Here is a 19,002-nt window from a genome sequence, read left to right on the forward strand (position 1 = left end):
GGAGGATGTGTTGGTACCATTCTTTATTCATGGCTGTGTTCTTAGGCAAAATTGTGTGTGAGCCCACTCTCTTGGCTGAGTAGCAACCCCACACATGAATGGTCTCAGGATGCTTTACTGTTGGCATGACACAGGACTGATGGTAGCGCTCACCTTGTCTTCTCCAGACGAGCTTTTTTCCAGATGCCCCAAAATATCGGAAAGGGGATTCATCAGAGAAAATGACTTTACCCCAGTCCTCAGAAGTCCAATCCCTGTACCTTTTGCAGAATATCAGTCTGTCCCTGATGTTTTTCCTGGAGAGAAGTGGCTTCTTTGCTGCCCTTCTTGACATCAGGCCATCCTCCCAAAGTCTTCGCCTCACTGTGCGTGTAGAATCACTCACACCTGCCTGCTGCCATTCATGAGCAAGCTCTGTACTGGTGGTGCCCCGATTCTGCAGCTAAATCAACTTTGGGAGACTGTCCTGGCGCTTGCTGGACTTTCTTGGGCGCCCTGAAGCCTTCTTCACAACAATTGAACCGATCTTCTTGAAGTTCTTGATGATCCGATAAAAGATTGATTTAGGTGCAATCTTACTGGCAGCAATATCCTTGCCTGTGAAGCCCTTTTTGTGCAAATCAATGATGACGGCACATGTTTCCTTGGAGGTAACCATGGTTGACAGAGGAAGAACAATGATTCCAAGCACCACCCTCCATTTGAAGCTTCCAGTCTGTTTTTCGAACTCAATCAGCATGACAGAGGGATCTCCAGCCTTGTCTTCGTCAACACTCACACCTTTGTTTACGAAATAATCACTGACATGATGTCAGCTGATCCTTTTGTGGCAGGGCTGAAATACAGTGGAAATGTTTTTGGGGTATTCTGTTCATTTGCATGGCAAAGAGGGACTTTTCAATTCATCTGATCACTCTTCATAACATTTTGGAGTATATGCAAATTGCCATCATACAAACTGAGGCAGCAGACCTTATTAAAATTAATATGTGTGTCATTCTCAACTTTTGGCCATGACTGTATTTGGCTAAGGTGTATGTAAACTTCCGACTTCAACTGTAGCTAAAAAGCGATTTTTGTTTCTTTTTGACTATTTTAATTGAAAAAAATCACTGTATGGTACTTTATTGTTACCCAGAAATGATCTGATGTTGAGATAAAAACGTATGCATTTGGACCTTTTAAAGATATGGGTCATAATTTGCTTCTGCATGTTCTGAGGATAAATCTGGCCCTTATCTGTGGATGTACTGTATTTATGATCGTGGATTAATGCCTCTCCTACCAGGCTGTTCTTCACACCTACACTCTCTTCCAATTTTAGATGTGTTACACTCAAATTGATAAGGCTACCGGCCTTGAAATCAGAGGAAATGAACACACCTGACCTTGACTTTCTGCCATTGTTAAGTTCAAATGTTTGTGGTAGGTTGTGTCGTAGTCATGGGGCTTGAATATTATTTGCTCTTGAGAGTTGGTGTTGGTATGATATGGATTTAATCAGGTCTGGATGTAATATATATATTGAACACAAATATAAACACAACATGTAAAGTGTTGGACCCATGAGCTGAAATAAAAGATCCAAGAAATGTTCCATATGCACAAAGTCTTTCTCTCAAATTTTGTGCTCAAATTTGTTTTCATCCCTGTTAGTGAGCATTTCTCCTTTGCCAATATAATCCATCCACCTGACAGGTCTGGCATATCAAGAAGCTGATTAAATGGCATGATCATTACACAGGTGTGCCTTGGCTGTGGACAATAAAAGGCCATGCTAAAATGTGCAGTTTTGTCACATAACCCAATGCCACAGATGTCTCAATCATAAGCCGCCTCCATTGTCGTTTTAGAGAGTTTGGCAGTATGTCCAACTGGCCTCACAACTGCAGACCATGTGTAACCACACCAGCCCAGGACCTTCACATCCGCCTTCTTCACCTGCGGGATCGTCTGAGACTAGCCACCCGGACAGCTCATGAAACTGAGGAGTATTTCTGTCAATAATAAATACTTTTTGTGTGGAAAAACTCATTCTGATTGGCTGTGCCTGGCTCCCAGTGGGTGGGCCTGGCTCCCAAGTGGGTGCCCCTGCCGAGGTCATGTGAAATCCATAGATTAGGACCTATTGCATTTATTTCAATTGACTGATTTCCCCATAAAATTGCATGTTGCCTTTATATTTTGTTTCAGTATATCAAGTCGTCTTTAGTGGATGTGACTGCAGCTTCCAGGGAGTTATTAGCCCCATGTTGTTCAAACCTAATATAGGTAATGCTACAGACCAGAACGTGAGGGATATCCCATAGAGATTGTCATGTTTTATGAGATGACCAACAATAGATCTTCTGTTGACGTTTGCACAATCTCTTATAGTGCACCGAAGCATCACTTCGCTAAGCATCAGAGACGGAGATAGCGAGAGAGAGAGATAGAGACCACCCCCCCCCCCCCCCCCTCTCTCTGCCTAGAGTTGATCCCAGGAGACATGCCCTGGGACTGCAGCAGATTGACCTGTCTTTTAATCAGAGGGGAATAAAAAATGGGGGGCTAATTTAGAGCACGGGTGGAGAGATGAGAGAAAGGAACCCAAGGAAAGCATTCATCAGCATGTTCTCCTCAGTACATGGAACCTTTCATCCTTCAATCTCCCAGCCTTTCAGAGAAATGCTGATGATGGATTTATGCTCCTACCACTTCAGCATGCCAGGGACATATTAGTTTAATTAACAATCATAATGATTAGGCTAGTGTAAAAATAAAATGTAAAAAATTCACTTTTTTCAAATGACTATTCAATGAATTTGAGATTAATGTACAGTTTAGGTATTTGCATGTTCTTAGACAAGACCGTTAGTTTGAGGTCTGAGGATGTTTTAAATCTTATTAGAGCTTGTTAAAATCCTCATCTTAACAATGACTAGGCTGGGATATGGAGCTGGTACACTAATCCACCTTTGATCCTGATATGGCTCTAGTTGTACTATTTACAACTAGTGCTGCTGCCAAGAGGGTTGATTATTTTCGTAAAGCCAGATAAATGCTTTTAAATCTTGAACCCGTATTGTTTTTGTATTCTTATTTGCTAATAGAGGATGAGCGTTGTTAAGAAATTACATGTTTATTATCCTATTCAAATGGTTTGTGTCTGCCATTTTAAGATTCTGTTTGTCTTTTCTCTACCATGACTTTGTTAAGGTGATTGGGATGGGTGTTTTGTTTGTCTATGTAGCCTAATAAGGGTGTTGCAAGAATACAGAATTTAGATTTACATTTCTAGATTTTGGTGTTGCTAGAATAAAGAATAGAATTGAGAGGTTTCTGCCTCATTTGATTGTAAACCTGAAATGTTTTATTATGGTGTGTGTACTGAGTGCATCAATAAGGGCTTTCACCTGGTCAGTCTGTCATGGAAAGAGCAGGTGTAGGTCAGGTTATTTTGGTCTAGTGCTGAGCGATTAACCAAAAATGTCTGTTATTTTACTTTTTCTTTAAACAACCAGTTGACCAACATCGGTTCAATTATTTTAATTCCATTTAGTTTAGGGGTTTTCTGTGAGCTTAATGTGCACATTGCGCAGTTTCTCTAGAGGTAAATCAGACCAAGAACGAACTGTGCGATTTTAGTAGGGAGTTGTAGTTTCCAACAGGCCAATATTCTACATAGTTTAGCGCAGAAAGCGTGCCAGTTAACAAATGGAACTGGTACATTTCTTTATTTACTGTATGCAAGAAAATATTCTGCCTATTTTTATGTTTAATATAGGGCAGACATATAAGTTCCCTACCTTCTCCCCTTCCACTTGACTACTCAATTTCTGTGGTAATGCTGCAATCAATTGGTTGTTACTTTGTATTGAGCAAACATTCTCATACATTTTCGATAGCTGCATGTGTGACAACTCCACTAGCTTCCCACTGGGCACAGACATCAATTCAACGTCTATTTACACATTGTTTCAATGGATTTCATTCAAATGTTGTGGAAACAACGTTGAGTCAACCAGTGTGCGCCTAGTGGGTTATTTTATTAGTATATTCATAATCAATCACTGCACATTTGTGCAGCTAGTCTAATTGGTTTTGAACACATTTGAGAGGGTTCATCAGTACTGTATGTTATCATTTGACTTTATATATCCTCTTTTAAGCCATCAAGCAGCTAGCTAGCTGTAAGTGTGTATAATAAAACAGCTTGAAGTCATGGCCACAGCGATCTTCCCATTTACCTATAGTCTGACTTTAATTTTGATGGGGCATGAAAAAATATTTCATGCAGTTTACTATTCTGTTATTAGTCTTAAAGCCACCGAATACTTGAACTGCATTGTGGCAGTATGTTGGGGATGTCCCAATTCCACAAAACGTATTGATCAGCTGTGATCAAACAAGCTCCAATTAAGTGATCATGTCAGGCCAACATGTCAGGGCTCCCATCTCAGTGCTAGAGGTGTCTGCATCTCAGTGCTAGAGGTGTCACTGTAGACCCTGGTTCGATCCCGGGCTGTATCACAACTGGCTGTGATCGGGAGTCCCTTTTGTCTAAATATTTGACTGGTGCTGTAATGGTCCACCAGGCTGAGTTGCAGACAGTGCCTGGGTGTCCTCATGAGCTCTCCTCTCTGCTATTGTTATTACAACAAATCATGTGACACATACTGTATCCCTTCCAGATGGCTCCTGACTTCAGCTCTTATTAAATTGTCCATGTTTACACTGCCCTCCCAGCTGCTCTTAGACACTTTCCTTCTATTTGCAGATCTCTAATGTGTTGAGTACTAAACTAACCTAACTTAATACTAGAAGCCCTGTGGATGGAGAAGAGAAAGCCCTGGTAATGGTATAAGAGAGGACAGGGGGCTGGTAATACTATTTTAAGTCCACTTTGAAGCATCATGTTGCAGGGATACAGTAGAAGCCCATTCATTCTGTATGTTGATATATCTCTGGTTGCGATCTGCTGTCTATGCTGTGTCCTCTCTGCTTAGAAATGGTTCGGTGTCGGCCTGAAAGCAGAGCTAATGAGAAGCTTGCTGCTGTTGAGTGTTTGCCAGAGGAGAGAGAGGAGAGGAACTCTGAGAAATGGGTTCTCGCTCTGCTGCTGCTGCTGCTGCTACTGCTACCTCCTACTAGCTCTGCTCCATAGTAGTGATTATCCTCCGGGGTTTCCTCATGTGGCTGCTCCCGTGCTGTTTCTCTTGCTCTCACTCTCTGTATTGCCTACAACAGGAATGGTATCATTTTTCATGCATGATGTATTTATTTGATTCTATAAAGAATATTTGTTACGATGGGTGCCATCACCAATCCATATCGGCGGCAAATGTAGACAGAGATTTGTGCTTCCTACCCCTGCTAGGTGTGTACCAAGGTCCCAATGGAATGTCTGCACAGTTCCTGCTTTCACTTTTGATTATCCCCACACAGCTATACTCTACTGCACCCTCAGGCCTGTGTGGCAAAGCCCATACTCGTTGTGTGTGTGTGTGTGTGTGTGTGTGTGTGTGTGTGCGTGCGTGCGTGCGGGGCAGGGAGGGGGGGCGGGGGGGGGGGGGGGGGGGGGGGGCTGGGTTAGCTGAGCATTCTGCAGCCTGTCTAACAAGGAATAACCAAAAGTGTTGTAGGACTCCTGTGGCAGGCTGTATGGAGTAGGTCCTATGCAGAGCCATTACCTCTACCTCTTTGTGCTGATGGACTATCAGTAGAGAAGAGGCTCGCAGGGGGGCTGCAGGAGTAGGAGAGAGTCAATACTATGACAGACTGCTAGTCAGGGGGGCTGCAGGAGTAGGAGAGAGTCACTACTATGAAAGACTGCTAGTCAGGGGGGCTGCAGGAGTAGGAGAGAGTCACTACTAAGAAAGACTGCTAGTCAGGGGGGACATAATTCACAACCACGTCATTAGAAATATTTTTTCTCTCCCTTTTCTCTGAAATGACTCACAGAACATATGGAACACACCTCCAAAGTATGGGGAAGCATTTTGTCATGGCTATATGTGGACTCTAAATGGAGTCAATTTGTTTATTCACAAGCACAGCTTCTATATGACCTTTGTCATTAAGAGGAACACAGAATGTCAACTCATTATCCATAATACAGTGTTGCCTTGTATAACGTGAGAACATTTAGGGTTGACTGAAAATGTTCTTGTCATCCGGATTTGACAGTGCACTGGGTAAAGGAAAATATTAATTAACTATATTCTGAACAAAAACATAACTGTTTGAGAGATCCATTGTGAACAGTTTTAACTCCTGGCTAAGGAAGATATACATCTAATAAATGGTGTCATTAGTGTTTTTTTCCTGCATGTTTTCTCAAGTAGGAATAAGAACTACAGTGCATTTCAATCGGTTTGGCCTTAAACAGATGGCATAACACCCACTGGTTTGACTCCGATGTCTGCTTCTAGGGGGAGAGGGCAAATAATGATGATACTCTATAATGTCATCCTTCAGGTAGAAGATTTATATATTTTTTTTATTCATTTTATTTTTTATGGCAAGAACAGCTCAAATAAGCAAAGAGAAATGACAGTCCATCATTACTTTAAGACATGAAGGTCAGTCAATACGGAAAGAACATTGAAAGATTCTTCAAGTGTAGTTACAAAAACCATCGAGCGCTATGATGAAACTGGCTCTCATGAGGACCACCACAGGAAAGGAAGACCCAGAGTTACCTCTGCTGCAGAGGATAAGTTCATCAGAGTTACCAGCCTCAGAAATTGCAGCCCAAATAAATGCTTCACAGAGTTCAAGTAAAAGACACATCTCAACATCAACTGTTCAGAGGGAGACAGGCCTTCATGGTCAAATTGCTGCAAAGAAACCACTACTAAAGGACACCAATAATAAGAAGAGACTTGCTTTGACCAAGAAACACAAGCAATGAACATTAGATTGGTGGAAATCTGTCGTTTGGTGCAATGAGACAAATGTGAGATTTTTGGTTCCAAACTCCATGTCTTTGTGAGATGCAGAGTAGGTGAACGGATGATCTTTGCATGTGTATTTCCCATCGTGAAGCATGGAGGAGGTGGTGTGATGGTGTGCGGTGCTTTGCTGGTGACACTGTCTGCGATTTATTCAGAAATCAAGGCATACTTAACCAGCATGGCTACCACAGCATTCTGCAGCAATACACCATCCCATCTGGTTTGGGCTTATCATTTGTTCTTCAACAGGACAATGACCCAACACACATCCAGGCTGTGTAAGAGCTATTTGACCAAAAAGGAGAGTGATGGAGTGCTGCATCAGATGACCTGGCCTCCACAATCACCTGACCTCAACCCAATTGAGATGTTTTGGGATGAGTTGGACTACAGAGTGAAGGAAAAGCAGCCAACAAGTGCTCAGCATATGTGGGAACTCCTTCAAGACTGTTGGAAAAGCATTCCAGGTGAAGCTGGTTGAGAGAATGCCAAGAATATGCAAATCTGTCATCAAGGAAAAGGGTGACAATTTTGAAGAATCTAAAATATATTTTGATTTGTTTAACACTTTTTTGGTTACTACATGATTCCATAAGTGTTATTTCATAGTTCACTATTATTCTGCAATGTAGAAATTTGTAAAAAGAAAGAAAAAACTCTTGAATAAGTAGGTTTATCCAAACTTTTGACTGGTACTGTATATATCCAGTGTCCATTTTATACACATTTCCTTGACTAACTCAGAGTTATATCTGAACTGATCCGTTTAGTTTTTTTCAGGTGTGTAGGTTGGCGACGCCAATACACCACCAATCAAGATGGTGGCCCTTTCACTGAAGATCTGTGTCCGCCAGTGCAATGTGGTGAAGACCATGCAGTTTGAGCCCTGCACTCCTGTATATGATGCCTGTAGGATCATCAGGGAGAGGGTTCCGGAAGCCCAGACTGGCCAAGGTGAGAGATTGGGGAAAGCTACTGTTAATGGGTAATGTCAGAACATTTCACAAGCATAAGGATCACTTTCACTAAGAAAATTGAAATACAAAAACTACGCAATTACTCTTTATTTTACATCACTCTGTACTAAATACTCCAGTGTCATTGTAATGCAATTGTCAAACAAGGAATTAGAGTGCCTGATCTCCAGTTTTGTCGGTCTGGTCTGGTCTGGTCTGGTCTTGTCTGGTCTTGTTTGGTCTTGTCTGGTCTGGTCTTGAGCTTTTTAAGCAGGAGATAAAAATTGATGTCACCCACAGCATTGCTTTCTGACTACAGACAGACAGAAAACAGTTTCAGAACAGTCGATGCGCTCTGTCTGAGGAAGCTGATTCAATCTGGGTCTGTGGGTGGTATTCTTCCCTGGGGGAGGTGTTAGTTAGGCAGGTTGGAGAGGCTCTCTGTGGTGTTAGCTAGGCATGCTGGAGAGGCTCTTTAAGCTGTGAGCTCTCATTAGGCTTTAGGACAGATTCATATCAGCTAGGCTAGAGGGTCTGATGGCAGACATAATTACCCTTCTTTCCCAACTGAATGTCATAACATGGATTATTCATGTGAATGTCAATGAGATCAGAAGAAGAGGCATCCTATGTATCATAAGCAGTAACTACATGAGACGCAGTTAAATAGCATTGTCTTGTCAACATGTGTTCACTTAGTTGGCTTTTGCCGTTTAAACATTCAATCAAGCAATTGTTCCCATTACTAAATGTTACCCTAACACGTTCTCTGCTATCTGTTTCAGCCTCTGATTACGGCCTGTTTCTCTCTGATGATGATCCCAGAAAAGGAATCTGGCTGGAGTCTGGGAGAACTCTGGATTACTACATGCTCCGGAACGGGGTAAAGCCCAATCATAGAACACAGGGCAGAGTCCCATCAAACATTCAATCAAAGGACTGCATATCATTCCCCTCTTTCCTTGTTTCTAAGGATGTCTTGGAGTACAAAAAGAAACAGAGGCCCCAGAAGATCAAGATGCTGGATGGGGCAGTTAAAACTATCATGGTGGATGACTCTAAAACTGTGGGAGAGCTGCTTGTAACCATATGCAGTAGAATAGGTGGGTAACCTCTCTCTAACTGGAATCTACACAAGTCAAACCATCCACTAGCCTCTCAGAGTAGGAGTGCTGATGTTAAAGGTCTCAGTTTTGGGACTGGTGCTGCAGATGATAGTTCCTGTAACACAGGATAAATTATGAAACAGGAGAATGTGGCTTCTCTTTCAAAGGTTCTCTCAATTATTTTATTCAACATTCTCTCAAGCGCAAATTATATTTTTCTGTCTTTTCAGTGTATTTCAATGTTTTATTGGATTTTTTTTAAATGTGTATTTCATTTGTCTCCTAATCCTTGACATATTATTTCGTAAACATATAAAAAAATACATCAAGAATATTAAATTCCAATCCAATTCACATCCTAAAATTCTTTACATTTATCCCCCAAACACATTTACTCTTAACTTTTATTCACCTGTTTACAGTAGGTTATAATTCTGTAGTTGACTGTTGTCCACTATAGCCCTATAGGAGACTAAAGCATGAAAGCCTTTTTAAAGACTGGTATAACTCATTAGAAGTGACTTTATACCCATTCTCAAAATACAGTCACCCAGTGTCAGAAGGGCTAACAGAAAGACAAGGCTATTGCAAATGACATTCATGCTAATTATTGAAAAATGACTGAACATGCTAGCATAGTGCTAACCGACGCTAGCAACCAACTGACCGGAGCTGTCAAAAGCGATCTCGAACTAGCTAATAGCTAACCGGAGCTAGCTCTAAGCTAGCAGCTTTTCTGACATTAACAGTACAAGTACAGTATAGTACAAGTTCTTAAACAGCACAGTTACAACATTAAATTGTCAGGAGTGTCTTTTTCAAAATAAAAACGTTCAGGTGTTAACCATTAGTTTTTTTCTGGATCAAAGGAATGCACAGCCATCATTTCATTTTATACTCGACATGCGTTTTCTGTCTAGTACGAAGTTACACAATTACTATGTTGTTCAAACCCATGACATTCACTTCAACAGGCAAGTTACACTGAATACCACAATATATTTTTGTATTTTTGCACTTTACAGACCTGTAACATGGGATAAATTATGAAACAGGAGAACATGACTTCTCTTTCAAAGGTTTTCTCAATTATGAGAACACACAGGTGCAGGACCGCATACAGTCCCAGTGCGAAGTGAACACGTCTCACTGGCCAACATTAGTATAAATGCATTGCAATTGGCAAAAACTTGGAGGACTGACATTTCACTAAAAGCATTCTTCTCCAATACAGAGAAACAATACATAAACACAAATGTGACCATACATTTTGTGTGCGTCACTCTGATCTAGGACCTGTCCATATAATCTTATTCATTAAGATCTAAAAGGCTAAACAGATCCTAGATCAACACTCCTACTCTGAGACCTTTTGTGGATACGGGCCCTGATCCTATTTATAGCTCACAGTTACTGGCTCCGCCATACATTATGGATGCAGATTCCCTAGCTTTTAGAACATGATATTTAGCTATGGTACTGGTATAGTCTAAGTTTTATATGGATATTTTTGATAGGGGAAAAAAATGCTTTTTTACACCATGTTGAAATTATGAGTGGTAATTGTGAAGCCAAAGACTGTGCTGTCCTCTATTGTCATGTAGGTGTTCCCTTAGCCATGTACTGTATTTCAATTACGCTGGGCTGCCTGTGCCCAAACTCAATTGGGTGAGGAGAAGAGAGATGTTTGGCAGATCTCTTCATTGGCTGGTGTTTGTTTATAGAGGGCTTTCTGCTTGGCTTCTCCTCTTCTGAGTTCCCACTTTAGTTTTCTGGCTGCTCTCCCGTTTCCCCCACTGGTACTTCTGATATGGCACAGCTCAAAGTGCTGGCTCTGTGCTCTAAACTGCTCCCTCTCTGAGAGTTTCCCGGCTGCTGCTCCTCTTCAGGAATCACCAACTACGAGGAGTACTCCCTGATCCAGGAGGCGGTGGAGGAGAAGAAGGAGGATGGTCATGGGACTGGCACCCTGAAGAAGGACCGGACTCTGCTCCGAGACGAGAGGAAGATGGAGAGGCTCAAAGCCAAGCTTCACACAGACGATGACCGTGAGTTTGAAAAGCACTTCCAAAAGAACACAATGTGTTTGTAGTCCAGTATTACATGCTTCCAGTCATCCTCCACCCCTCTATCATTAAGTCCAATTTCTCACATTGGTAAGTCCAGTATCATCTCAGTTGAACACGTTTTATACCTCAACGCAGTCAAAGTACTCTATCAATGTTTAATGAAATTAAGATGGTAATTTCTGTCCTTTGGGGGTAAGATAACATTTGGAAAACATGATTGTATAAATCATCCTCAAACCGTCACAAAATCTATCGTTATTCTCAGCAGACGGTTATGCAAATTACTGCCCTCATGGTTTTAGACAACAACAAAAAAAATAATTTTGGCTATATGTCTTTATGACTGTTTTATTTCACTGTCATGTCCAATCCCAGTTGTAGAAGTCTATGCTACTGTGTATTTTTCTCTGTTGGCAGTGAACTGGCTGGACCACAGCCGGACGTTCAGAGAGCAAGGGGTGGAGGAGAGCGAGATGCTGCTGCTCAGACGCAAGTTCTTCTACTCAGATCAGAATGTGGACTCACGAGACCCTGTCCAGCTCAACCTCCTCTATGTACAGGTCAGACCACTCTCACTGTGCTCATTCCTGTCCAACATGTAGTAAACTGCTCTTCAATTAATTTCTCCTCTACTTAACAGTTAATTAAATGGCTACACTGACTATTTGCATTGACCCACTAACTTTATTCTTATTTTTTGCACTGACTCTTGCACAGGTCTTGATGTACACTCACTGGACTCTAACCACACACGCATACATACTATCTATCTTAAAATAGATACAACTATACTAAATATATTCACGTCACCAAATAATTAATTAAAACACACTGTTTTGCAATGACGACGGTCTACAGTAGCCTCAACAGCACTCTCTAGGGTAGCACCATGGTGTAGCTGGAGGACCGCTTGTTTCCGTCCTCTGGGTACATTGACTTCAATACACAACCTAAGAGGCTCGTTGTTCTCACCCTTTCCATAGACTTACAAAGTAATTATGACAACAGAGAGCGCGAGCTATATTGTGTTGTATATTTTAATTTAACTTTTACTTACTTAGCTAGAAAATGCAGCTAGCTAGTTTAGCCTACTCAAACAGAGAGTGATTATATTCTAGTTGGCTATGGCTATCCAACACTGAAACCCTTCCAAGTCAAGGTAAGTTTTTGGTTTTATTAATTTATTGCCACCCGCACCCGCCGGTGTAACTGCTAAACTGCTTACTGTACTCTGTACTGCATGATTGTAGCAGGTTTACTAGCGCGTTATTCAACATAGCTACTAGAACTACAATGTTAAAATGGTGACATCAATGTAGGCTGTGTGTAGCAGTTAGAGGTTATGATATGAATGTTTGGCTTGGGAAAGATTTTTTTTGCCTGGTCACAGACAGCTGATGTGTTGTGCACTGAACTCCACAAGCTAACAGAGTGAGTGAATGAGAGCATGTAGATGCTAGATGGAATTGTACAACGATAAAAGGGATCATGCTAGATTGTAGCATCCTAATGATGGGTATAGGGAAAATGTTTGTATCATATAGTAGCCTAACCTATCGATGTTACGTTGAGCTGGGTGAATGGAATATGAATGAAAGACATCCAGTATGCTGTAATAGAATAAGGCCATGCTCATCTTTTTTTTTTATTTTTATCATCCTCCCTCATCTTAAATGTCACCGACCACAACCGATGCATAGTCACTTTACGCCTACCTAAATGTGCATATTACTAACCCGTACCCCTGCATATTTGACTCTGCACCGGTACCCCTTGTATATAGCCTCATTATTGTTATTTTATTGTGTTCATATTTTTAGTTAGCAAATGTGTCTTACTTTTTTAAAAACTCTACATTGTTGGTTAAAGGCTTGCAAATAAGCATTTCATAGTGAGGTCTACATGTGACAAATACATTGTGATTTGATTTACGCTGATTCGGTGTGCGAGTTCATTAGAACGTGCGTTGAAGATGTCGTTCCCATAGCAACGATTAAAACATTCCCTAACCAGAAACCGTGGATTGATGGCAGCATTCGCGTGAAACTGAAAGTGCGAACCACTGCTTTTAATCAGGGCAAGGTGTCTGTTAACATGACCGAATACAAACAGTGCAGCTATTCCCTCCGCAAGGCTATCAAACAAGCTAAGCGTCAGTACAGAGACAAAGTAGAATCTCAATTCAACGGCTCAGACACAAGAGGCATGTGGCAGGGTCTACAGTCAATCACGGACTACAGAAAGAAATCTAGCCCAGTCACGGACCAGGATGTCCTGCTCCCAGGCAGACTAAATCACTTTTTTGCCCGCTTTGAGGACAATACAGGTCCACTGACACGGCCTGCAACGAAAACATGCGGTCTCTCCTTCACTGCAGCCGAGGTGAGTAAGACATTTAAACGTGTTAACCCTCGCAAGGCTGCAGGCCCAGACGGCATCCCCAGCCGCGCCCTCAGAGCATGCACAGACCAGCTGGCCGGTGTGTTTACGGACATATTCAATCAATCCCTATACCAGTCTGCTGTTCCCACATGCTTCAAGAGGGCCACCATTGTTCCTGTTCCCAAGAAAGCTAAGGTAACTGACCTAAACGACTACCGCCCCGTAGCACTCACTTCCGTCATCATGAAGTGCTTTGAGAGACTAGTCAAGGACCATATCACCTCCACCCTACCTGACACCCTAGACCCACTCCAATTTGCTTACCGCCCAAATAGGTCCACAGACGATGCAATCTCAACCACACTGCACACTGCCCTAACCCATCTGGACAAGAGGAATACCTATGTGAGAATGCTGTTCATTGACTACAGCTCGGCATTCAACACCATAGTACCCTCCAAGCTCGTCATCAAGCTCGAGACCCTGGGTCTCGACCCCGCCCTGTGCAACTGGGTACTGGACTTCCTGACGGGCCGCCCCCAGGTGGTGAGGGTAGGCAACAACATCTCCTCCCCGCTGATCCTCAACACTGGGGCCCCACAAGGGTGCGTTCTGAGCCCTCTCCTGTACTCCCTGTTCACCCACGACTGCGTGGCCACGCACGCCTCCAACTCACTCATCAAGTTTGCGGACGACACAACAGTGGTAGGCTTGATTACCAACAACGACGAGACGGCCTACAGGGAGGAGCTGAGGGCCCTCGGAGTGTGGTGTCAGGAAAATAACCTCACACTCAACGTCAACAAAACTAAGGAGATGATTGTGGACTTCAGGAAACAGCAGAGGGAACACCCCCCTATCCACATCGATGGAACAGTAGTGGAGAGGGTAGCAAGTTTTAAGTTCCTCGGCATACACATCACAGACAAACTGAATTGGTCCACTCACACAGACAGCATTGTGAAGAAGGCGCAGCAGCGCACCTTCAACCTCAGGAGGCTGAAGAAATTCGGCTTGTCACCAAAAGCACTCACAAACTTCTACAGATGCACAATCGAGAGCATCCTGGCGGGCTGTATCACCGCCTGGTACGGCAACTGCTCCGCCCTCAACCGTAAGGCTCTCCAGAGGGTAGTGAGGTCTGCACAACGCATCACCGGGGGCAAACTACCTGCCCTCCAGGACACCTACACCACCCGATGTCACAGGAAGGCCATAAAGATCATCAAGGACATCAACCACCCGAGCCACTGCCTGTTCACCCCGCTATCATCCAGAAGGCGAGGTCAGTACAGGTGCATCAAAGCTGGGACCGAGAGACTGAAAAACAGCTTCTATCTCAAGGCCATCAGACTGTTAAACAGCCACCACTAACACTGAGTGGCTGCTGCCAACACACTGACACTGACTCAACTCCAGCCACTTTAATAATGGGAATTGATGGGAAATGATGTAAATATATCACTAGCCACTTTAAACAATGCTATCTTATATAATGTTACTTACCCTACATTATTCATCTCATATGCATACGTATATACTGTACTCTATATCATCGACTGTATCCTTATGTAATACATGTATTACTAGCCACTTTAACTATGCCACTCTGTTTACATACTCATCTCACATGTATATACTGTACTCGATACCATCTACTGCACATATGTCAGAGTCAAGGCCCGCGGGCCACATCCGGCCCGCAAGAAGGTTTTTTACGGCCCCTGGGATGATCTTGATTTATTATTAGAACCGGCCCGCAGCAAGCCGGCAGCCCGCAGATCTTTTACACGCACCAATACTACATTTCCCACAATGCAAAGGTGACGCACCGAGCAGTAGGCTGCTTCATTTCAATATTTATTGGCACAGCAGTCGTCAGCATCACAGTAAAATTAACTTTCAGATACCCATCAAAAATGGCAAAACGGAAGGTGGATACTGAGAACCGGGGGTTTCAAACAAGGTGGGAGTCGGAGTATATGTTCACGAAGGTAGCTGGAAAACCTGTGTGTCTTCTGTGTGGAGAAAGTGTGGCGGTACTGAAAGAGTATAATCTGAGACGACATTATGAAACGAAACACGCGGACACACACGCGGACGCAACTGTCAAGGCCAGTTTTATTTTGGCAGAAGAGATCGCTAAATCAGCCCGGCCATTTACGGAGGGGGATTTCATCAAAAACTGCATGATTAAAGTTTGTGACGAAGTTTGCCCAGAAAAAAGGCAACTCTTTTTAAATGTGAGTCTGAGCAGAAACACCATTGCCGAGAGAGTAGACCAGTTGTCCATCAATCTAAAAGAGCAGCTTGTGAAAAAGGGAAAAGATTTTATTGCATATTCCTTGGCTGTGGATGAGAGCACCGACATTTCTGACATTGCCCAGTTGTCAATTTTCATCCGCGGAGTGGACTCCAACCTAAGCGTGACAGAGGAGTTTTTGGCTTTACGTCCTATGCATGGCACAACTACGGGGCATGATTTGTATGAAGAGGTGTCAAGATGTGTAAATGAGATGGAGCTGCCTTGGGAAAAACTCGTGGGTTTGACAACCGACGGAGCACCTGCGATGTGTGGACACAGGAGCGGACTGGTGGCGAAGATACGGGAAAAGATGCAAGAGGAAAACGCGACAGGTGAGCTGACAGCTTATCATTGTATCATACACCAGGAAGCGTTGTGCGGTAAAGCCTTGAAAATGGAGCATGTAATGAGCATCATCACGCGCACAGTTAACTTTATCAGAGCCAAAGGTTTGAATCACCGCCAGTTCAAGGCATTTCTGACGGAGTTAGAAACGGAGCATGGTGATTTGCCTTATCACACAGAGGTGCGATGGCTAAGCCAGGGAAAGGTGCTTCAAAGATGTTTCGAGCTTCGTGAGGAGATTTGTCTGTTCTTGGACAGCAAAGGGAAAGACACAACACAACTCCGAGACGAAATGTTTCTGTGTGAAATGGCTTTTCTGTGTGACATTACGAGTCATCTGAATGCAATAAACTTGCAGCTGCAGGGTCGGGATCGTGTCATCTCTGATATGTACAGTACAGTGAAGGCATTTAAAACCAAACTGACTCTGTGGGAGACGCAGATGCGGAAAGAAAATTTGAGCCACTTTCCCAGCTGCCAGACCATGAAAGAGAAGCTCTCTACCAGTGCGTTCCCGAGCACACAGTTGGCTGATAAAATAGGTATGCTTGCCGCTGACTTTCGACGCCGATTTGCTGACTTTGAAGCACAAAAAAGCAGGTTGGAACTGCTCGGTAACCCATTTGCTGTTGACGTGGAAAGCTCACCACCAAACCTCCAAATGGAGTTGATTGACCTCCAATGCAATGATGCACTGAGGGCAAAATATGCGGCAGTGGGTGCTGCGGAGTTCGCCCGTTTCCTCCCCGGCACAATGCCCCAGCTGCGCATCCAGGCTGCTCAAACGTTGTCTATGTTTGGCAGCACATACCTGTGTGAACAACTGTTTTCTTTGATGAACCTGAACAAAACATCACACAGAAGTCGACTTACTGCTGAACACCTCCACTCAATTCTGAGGATTTCTTCAGCTCAGAGCCTTACCCCGAACATTGATGAACTTGTGGAAAAGATGGGACACCACCAAGTATCACCCTCAACCTCAAACAAGTGAACATTACTGTGCAATCACATATTTAGAGTTTTTACTCAGTTCAAGTTTAAAAGTTAAAATTTAATATTTGTTTTCACTGCATGTTACTTCTCCTTAAACAAAGTGTTGTTTTTGATTAATAGATTTTTGCACTTTATTTTTTTGTATTTCAATCCAATTATATTTTAAAAATATTTCAGTTGAGTGGATGATAGAAAATTGCTATTATTGTTTTTTCTTTGAAGTAAATTTAGCCCACTTTTGCTAAAATAGAAAATATAGTCTACTGATGGTGCCTTGAATACCGGTTTCTTTCATTTAATGTTCATGTTATGGGGATATTTATATAAAGGAAATTTGTCTTTTGTGTCTGTTGAAAATTAAAGATTACTGACAGAGCCATAAGAAAATATTGCTTTATTTATCTGATCATATTGTAATATATTTGTTAGGTTTTCAGTAGGTTCAATTAGGTTCACTAGACTATATGCGTCATTTAAAAATTTTTCAATGAACATTCGAACAGTCCGGCCCTCGTCTTGTAGCTGATTTTTTTATTTGGCCCTCCGTCCATTTGACTTTGACACCCCTGATCTACTGTATCTTGCCTATGCTGCTCTGTACCATCACTCATTCATATATCCTTATGTACATATTCTTTATCCCCTTACACTGTGTACAAGACAGTAATTTTGGAATTGTTAGTTAGATTACTTGTTATTACTGCATTGTCGGAACTAGAAGCACAAGCATTTCGCTACACTCGCATTAACATCTGCTAACCATGTGTATGTGACAAATACATTTGATTTGATTTGATTTGTACCTTGTGCTGTTCTGTGAAGGAAGTAGTACACAGCGTTGTACGAGATCTTCAGTTTCTTGGCAATTTCTCTCATGGAATAGCCTTCATTTCTCAGAACAAGAATAGACTGACGAGTTTCAGAAAAAAGTTTTTTGTTTCTGGCCATTTTGAGCCTGTAAACGAACCCACAAATGCTGATGCTCCAGATACTAGTCTAAAGAAGGCCAGTTTTATTGCTTCTTTATTCAGAACAACAGTTTTCAGCTGTGCTAACATAATTGCAAAAGGGTTTTCTAATGATCAGTCAGCCTTGGATTAGCTAACACATCGTGCCATTGGAACACAGGAGTGATGGTTGCTGAAAATGGGCCTCTGTACGCCTATGTAGATATTCCAAACAAAATCAGCTGTTTCCAGCTACAATAGGCATTTACAACATTAATAATGTCTACACTGTATTTCAGATTAATTTGATGTTATTTTAAAACTTCTTGTGACTCTCAAACCCGGATCCGGGAGCATAATCATCGCCTGACACTAATTAGCATAACGCAACGGACATAAATCTTCCTAGAAAATCTTCCTATTCATGAAAATCACAAATGAAATATATTGAGACACAGCTTAGCCTTTTGTTAATCACACTGTCATCTCAGATTTTCAAAATATGCTTTACAGCCAACACTAGACAAGCATTTGTGTAAGTTTATCATAGCCTAGCATAGCATTATGCCTTGCTAGCAGCAGGCAACCTTGTCACAAATCAGAAAAGCAATCAAATGAAATCGTTTACCTTTGAAGAACTTCGGATGTTTTCACTCAGGAGACTCCCAGTTAGATAGCAAATGTTCCTTTTTTCCAAAAATATTATTTTTGTAGGCGAAATAGCTCTGTTTGTTCTTCACGTTTGGCTGAGAAATCGACCGGAAAATGCGGTCACTACAACGCCAAACTCTTTTCCAAATTAGCTCCATAATATCGACAGAAACATGACAAACGTTGTTTAGAATCAATCCTCAAGGTGTTTTTCACATAACTATTCGATAATATATCCACCGGGACAATTGGTTTCTCATTAGAAGCGATTGGAATAATGGCTACCGCTGTACTTTACGCAAGATTT

At 42.3% G+C, this 19,002-nt stretch overlaps 1 protein-coding gene across 1 annotated transcript in view; it reads left to right on the top strand.

Moving 5' to 3' along the window:
- The window catches only part of tln2b (talin 2b), a 144,930-nt gene that overhangs the window by 61,943 nt on the left and 63,985 nt on the right, over positions 1–19,002 (top strand). Inside the window, exons 3-7 of the mRNA XM_036954991.2 lie at positions 7,719–7,892; positions 8,680–8,777; positions 8,868–8,997; positions 10,890–11,048; positions 11,487–11,629. Of these exons, the coding sequence (XP_036810886.2) occupies positions 7,757–7,892; positions 8,680–8,777; positions 8,868–8,997; positions 10,890–11,048; positions 11,487–11,629 (666 nt within the window). The 5' untranslated portion in view covers positions 7,719–7,756. The remainder of the gene's footprint in view (positions 1–7,718; positions 7,893–8,679; positions 8,778–8,867; positions 8,998–10,889; positions 11,049–11,486; positions 11,630–19,002) is intronic.

The sequence above is a fragment of the Oncorhynchus mykiss genome, chromosome 2 (genome assembly GCF_057628025.1).
Source record: "Oncorhynchus mykiss isolate SJ-2025 chromosome 2, ASM5762802v1, whole genome shotgun sequence".
Lineage (NCBI taxonomy): Eukaryota > Metazoa > Chordata > Actinopteri > Salmoniformes > Salmonidae > Oncorhynchus > Oncorhynchus mykiss.